The sequence below is a fragment of the Astatotilapia calliptera genome, unplaced genomic scaffold (assembly GCF_900246225.1).
Source record: "Astatotilapia calliptera unplaced genomic scaffold, fAstCal1.2 U_scaffold_145, whole genome shotgun sequence".
In the NCBI taxonomy this organism is placed as follows: Eukaryota; Metazoa; Chordata; class Actinopteri; order Cichliformes; family Cichlidae; genus Astatotilapia; species Astatotilapia calliptera.
The window spans coordinates 1,869-7,957 of NW_020535669.1; the positions used below are offsets into that span (position 1 = coordinate 1,869).

Sequence of the window (6,089 nt, forward strand, 5' to 3'; positions counted from 1 at the left end):
CGGAGCGCCCCCAGAACCTCACGCCCATCCCGGACCCACCCAGGGGCAGCCAGGTTGCCAGGTCAGTAACCCACGTCCGTCAGCACAGACCCTCCCCTAGCCCCGCTGCACGCAGCCGCGAGGAAACAGTCACCTGAGAGCCAACAGAGCCCCTAACCGGACATGACCGCTACCCCGGGTTGAGCCCCCCAAGGAAGATGCCTCCGACGTTTTGTTGTTGTTGTTTTTGTGTGTGTGTGTGTGTGTGTGTGTGTACACATTATTATTCCAGAGTGCATTTCAGATCAAAGGGACAAAATGAAAAAAAGGACAAGTAAAGACAAATATTTTCAGGTTTTAAATGAATTCAGAAATAATTGTCTAATATGTACAACACTGCAGAAAAAATGTAACAATAAACAAGCCTCTGAATGCTGCTACCGCTCTGTTGTTGAAACAGCTTCTGTGAGTCGCTCACCTTTCTTTTTGTAAACAACAAATCCAACAGCAGCAATTAGCATGACCACAGCACCCACTGCAACAATGATGGGGATGGGCGTGTCAAAGTGCGACTCTCCTGAAGAACAAACAAAACAGCAGGTTAGAACAGAAGTGCATCCATCCACCTATAAGGTTCAACTAGTTAGTCTATGAATCGCATGCTGCTGAAGGGAAGTGAAAATACACTGTACTGCGTGTCTATTGATGTGACCATACACACTATTCACTACCTGCACATACAGTAGATGCAGAAAAATTGTATTATTTACCCTTTAAAGACGTTACAGTAGCTCTGTATTTCTGTCTGAAAAACACCTGTAAATGCATTCAGTAACAGCCCTCCGGTTGCAAGGCTAAAAAAAATAACCGAGGGTTTAATGGATTAAACACATTTTGTTGAACTAGTAAATATAAAAGTTCCAAAATGGCTATCAGAGTTTTATGGTCTAAATAGTGAAAGAAATTTAAAAACTGTTATTTAGAAAAATCACTAATAAAATAACCATGAATCTTCGGTTCCCTAAACTTGTCTAACTGGAGGGGTGTATCATCGGTTGTAGGGTGCTGTGTTTGTCTACGTGATGTTGATTCAGTCACACAGAGAGTTCAGTGACACTGACAGGAGCTGGAGGGCTAAAAAAAATAAAACAATTTCAGTTAGTCCACTGATCGTGGAATGGCTTTTGTATGAAACATTAGTGGAACTTTTTTTAATTCACAGACTAAAAAAATAAGTTTTTTTTCTTAATCTTAAGAATATTAACAGCATTAACAGCCTCGAAGAATGTACATATTTTCCAGCCCAGCTTGGATCTCCATCAGTTATTCCCAAAGTAATAATAATAATGAAAAAAGAAGCCAGGAAGAAAGATTCAAGCCTCACATTTTAGACAATCCACAGTATCAACAAACTAAATTACTCAAATATGTTTTTCTCACCTTTCCAGTTGGTCCTGATAATGCTTTCATTCAGATTTGTGATGATGTCCTCACCACCAGAGAGCTGAAAGACACAGTCATACCTTCCCCAGTCTTCAGGTGTGACTGATAATATGCTCAGGTCAGCACTCATCTGGAAGGTCCCATCATTGTTGGGGAGGATCTCTCCTATCTCCACACCCTCATGAAGCTCCTCTCCATCTTTCCTCCAGAACATCTCGGCTCTGTCAGGATAGAAACCTGTAGCGTGGCAGCTGACTGGAGAGGAGGGAGTCTTCTGGAGGAGAGACACTGAAGGAGGAACTGGAGAGATGGAAGGTGGGAAAGAGAGATGGAAACAAAAGGACAATCGATGGAAGAGAAACAGAAAAATGGCAAAGAAAGAAATTTAATAGGGAGATATGAACAAAAAAAACATTGATATCAAACTCACACAACACATCTAGGAGGCTCAGTGGCACTAGCATTTTAAAGGTGTTAGGAGGCTAGAAGAATAAAGAAAAATGTCTTGTGGTGCAAGTAAAAAAAGTCTACAAAATAAATCATGTATATCATTTTAGCTTCAGTTTGTGATTTGTTTGTAACCTTGTACTTTTTTTTATAATTAGTTGTTTGTTCTCTGCCCCACTCTCTGGGTTCACATATGCCTTGTGTGTGTGAATAAATACTGCGTAGCCACTAAACTTTATAAGCTCATGTGATTCTACCTTTTGTCTGTGGGAAGCTTTTCTCATACTCCACATACAGCTTCAGATACTCTGGACAAATCTTGGTGAGGTCATTTTCTCTGTGTTTTATTCCAAGTTGGTCAGTATCCCATTTCAGTTTGGTAACATCAGCCTCTGGTTTCAGTGCGATCCATGTCAGTGTCTCCAGATTGAATTCAAGAAAGTCTTCTCCGTTATAATGATACTGTGTCATACCAATAACCTCCCCAGTGGTTTCATCCCATTCACAGCCATCTATCCTCTGTAAAATGTGGACACCTGAAGAGAGAAAGGAAGAATACATTTCAATGAACAATTTTAATACTGTACTTTGTGTAAGGCTCTATTGTTCTCCAAGCATTAGTTTGTTTTGTGATTCAAGTCACACTATCTGAGAACTTTTTATTAGTATAACTAATGGAAGCTAATTGAAATGCTACAGAACTTATAAATGAACCTGATTAATCAAGTTTATGAGAAAAAAGATGGACGACAAGAATAAAACTGATTTAATTCAGAGTATACTCCACAGCCAGCAAGTACGACACAGCCAGGCTTTCTTTGTGAGACCCAACGGTATCACAAATGTGGTTATCATCTTTCTCTGTTAAGCTGGGCTTCCTGGTTCAGGCTCTGTGTGTGCTCATATTAAAAAAGGCATTTCACAGGTCACATAACTTTTTACACACAAAATGATCTCCATGAGTGCCTAATGAAATCAGAGACGCTATCACGTGATGATGATAAATGATAAAAAATAAAAGAATAAGAAAGGAATAAAACACTACTGAAAATGAGAATATGAATGAAAAATGTAAATTTAATGATTTAAACTAAATCTTTAATTCAAGTTAATTATGTTATGGCTGAGTGTGCTCTAGGTTCTGCTATGAATCTGTGAGGTGACGGCTGTGCATTTAAACTGGGTCCATTTAAAAATAAAGGATTACACTCACAGTCTAAAGGAGATGTGGAATCTCTTTAGTTTCTCAGCAGAAAGGTAAAATTGATTCATTTCATTGATTGAACAGCTATTTTTGATGTGTGGTCTGTGTTATAGTAGATTTAATTCCAGAAGTATAAATGACTAATCAGAAGTATTACAACATTTATATATATTTTTTGCACCACCAAATGAGTACATATGCATTCCTGTGACTATGCAACATAAAGTTTGCACTACTGTAACTGGACAGCTGCACTTCATTCGTTATTTTGCTTTGTAATATTACCCCTTTGGAGCTGTCTGACAACTAGGCTATAAATTCTAAGAAACTGTAAAACCGTTGCAAAATAAAACATTTTAAAGACAAAATCTAAACGTATCTGTTCTTAACCTCCTAGGACCTGGCGATGTGATGTGATGAAAATGTGGTGTCCACATATGTGGACATCACATTTTGGGTTATTTAGACCAAAATACTCAATTTTGCTCTACAGGAGCCTGATATCCACTTACGAGGACATTATACTGCTACTGTTCTATCAAAATTTTAAATGAATATCCTCATATGTAGCTCTCATTTTTCTTAAAAACAAAAATAAGGTAAAAAAAAAAAAATCTGGTAATTCTTTGTTTTTACATTCATCGGGCCCCAATATGCCCAAATATCAAAGAGAAATTAAAATGCATGCCGTTGAAGAGTTCGGGTCTTATGAGGTTAAAGTAAGAAGTTTTTGTATATGCAATGTTTCATTATCATTTAGGGTAAGGTATAACAGAAATACTGCACCTTCACTTTGATTGAACTGCTGTTTCAAACTAGAAATCAGCTCTCTGAAGAAGTTTGGCTGATCCTCAAAACACTTGTGCTTGTACCAGTCCAGTTGCTCAGGGTGTTTTTTTAAAATGTTCTTCGCCCACTCCTGTCTTGGTTCCAATATCTTCTTGCTCACGTCACAGTAACCCATCTGAACGCCATCAACCATCAGCACACCAGCGAATTCTGAGATGTTCAGAACTCCGGAGGATCCAATGATAAAATAGTTCAGCGAGTGTTTCACTGTAGGACAATGTTTATAATGGTAGCAATTAATTCAGATGCACAAAAAGTATCAGAAATATAATTCATTTAGTTATCCAGGCTGCACCCTTTCTCTTGCCCAGTGACAGATCAGATAGACTACTAGATTATTCAGTCAAAAAAATCTCATTTAATCTGCACTAACAGAGACAGAAGGCTCTACAGCAGGACTGTGCAGCTTTTAATTTATATTTTGACAAAGATTTGGGGCTAAAGGACCAATGTGGCTGATACGCTTTGCATGTGCAAATTATCAAGAATGTCCAAAACTATTAATATTCAACCTAAATCTTAAAAAAAAAAAACGTATTTAATAGGTCACATCTGACATGAATAGAATAGAATAGAATAGTTTAGTTACCTTTTACCAAACGAATGTAAAATGAGATTTAAAGCAACTCCTACCCACAGCAGCGGTGACAATGAAATTCAGTTGTCAAAGTATACCTGATAAAACATGGATCTTTTAAATTCTAGAAAATAAATATAAAAACTGAGTTTACAACATTCGGGCTAAAAGAGCTTTAAAGTGAAACAAAGCAAAAACTCAGCTTTAGGTCAGATGACTCTGCTGTCAGAGCTCAAAGGTTTAACGTTTTTTTCTTACCTGCGAATGAGCCATAGCACAGAAGAATCAAGAAAAACAGCTTCATGTTTTCTTTATCCATAATGTTATCATTGTTATTGCTCTTGTTCCCTCTAACATGTAAAGACCTTTGAGGTTAGTTTAACTTAAGCAGCTATTGCAGCATCTACTCCTGATTTCTGCTCCTAATAATCTGCCTGCACTCGCCCACTTTCCCACATGCCTATACCTGTAATAGTCTGATATAATCCTGACTACCAGGAAAAAAAATGTTGTCCAATCAAAAAAAATTTAAATCCCCCAATGTTTGTAAGGTACGGAGCCCCGCAGGGGACATGGGAGAAAAAAAAAAATTAAGGAGGAAAAAAAAAAAATTAGGGAGGAAAAAAAAAAATTAAGACGGACTTTTGCGAGCTCTCGCAAAAGTATTCATTCACGCCTCAAAATATCTTAAAAGTGTATTTTGTGACCCAGAAAGAGTAATATTACAACTAAGTAGCTGCCGCCATTGTTGGAATTCAACTTTCGCGAGAAAGTTTTGCGAGCTCTCGCAATACTTTGCGAGATCTCGCAATACTTTTGCGAGATCTCGCAAAAGTCCGTCTTAAGTTTTTTTTTTTCTCCCTAATTTTTTTTTCTCCCATGTCCCCTGGGGGGCTCCGTATTAAGGTAATTAGAAGACTGAAATAATTTTTTGGGAAAAATAAGTTTACATTTTTTAGATATCACATGTCCACTGCAGAGGACATTGGAAGGCCAAACGTGTAAAAATGAACTTTGATGGCAAACATTTTCTTCAACTCTTCACCAAGGAGAAGTTTGAACTCAAGGAACTGTAGTGGTTTCTTCCCCCAAAACTGCAAGTCACTGCTATACTGAAGCCACGAGTTGGTGATTGCCAGATCAAAAAGTAGAAAACTGCACATACTGTCAATTTCTGAGTGTGAGGGACCATCCTGTAGAAACTCAACATTCGGCAACAAGGTCCACGTCACCTATATTGGTAGTGTACTCAGCAATTGCCAGTGGACTTGGCACATGGACAAACCTTTTGTTTTTCTTAGACCATCTTGTGCGTCTGACCTGAGGTTGATTGCCGTAGGCAGAGGATGCCATGACAACTGTCCAACCACTTAATGACAGCAAGTTCAGGTCTGAGTACCATCCCTGATGTTCCTCCTTCTTTCTTCTTCAAGGGCTTATTCCCTATGATCTTCTTCATCAGACAACTCAAGATCTGGGTTTCCCTCATCAAACTGCAATAAATTTATTTCTGGTTCTAAATAGGACTCCTTTTCTGGTCATTTAAAAAAACAGAACAAAATGGAGGAAATGACTACAAATGTCCACTAT

The 6,089-nt window shown here is 38.1% G+C and overlaps 1 protein-coding gene across 1 annotated transcript; it reads right to left on the reverse strand.

The window, feature by feature from the left end:
• Positions 1–250: 250 nt before the first annotated feature.
• Positions 251–4,966, reverse strand: LOC113017541 (major histocompatibility complex class I-related gene protein-like). Its single transcript, XM_026160692.1, has 5 exons — positions 4,758–4,966; positions 3,860–4,129; positions 2,127–2,405; positions 1,420–1,722; positions 251–556 (listed from the first exon to the last, which is right to left on the reverse strand). Exons 1-5 carry the CDS (start codon positions 4,816–4,818, stop codon positions 417–419), a joined length of 1,053 nt encoding a protein of 350 aa, XP_026016477.1. The 5' UTR covers positions 4,819–4,966; the 3' UTR covers positions 251–416.
• Between the last annotated feature and the right edge of the window lie 1,123 nt (positions 4,967–6,089).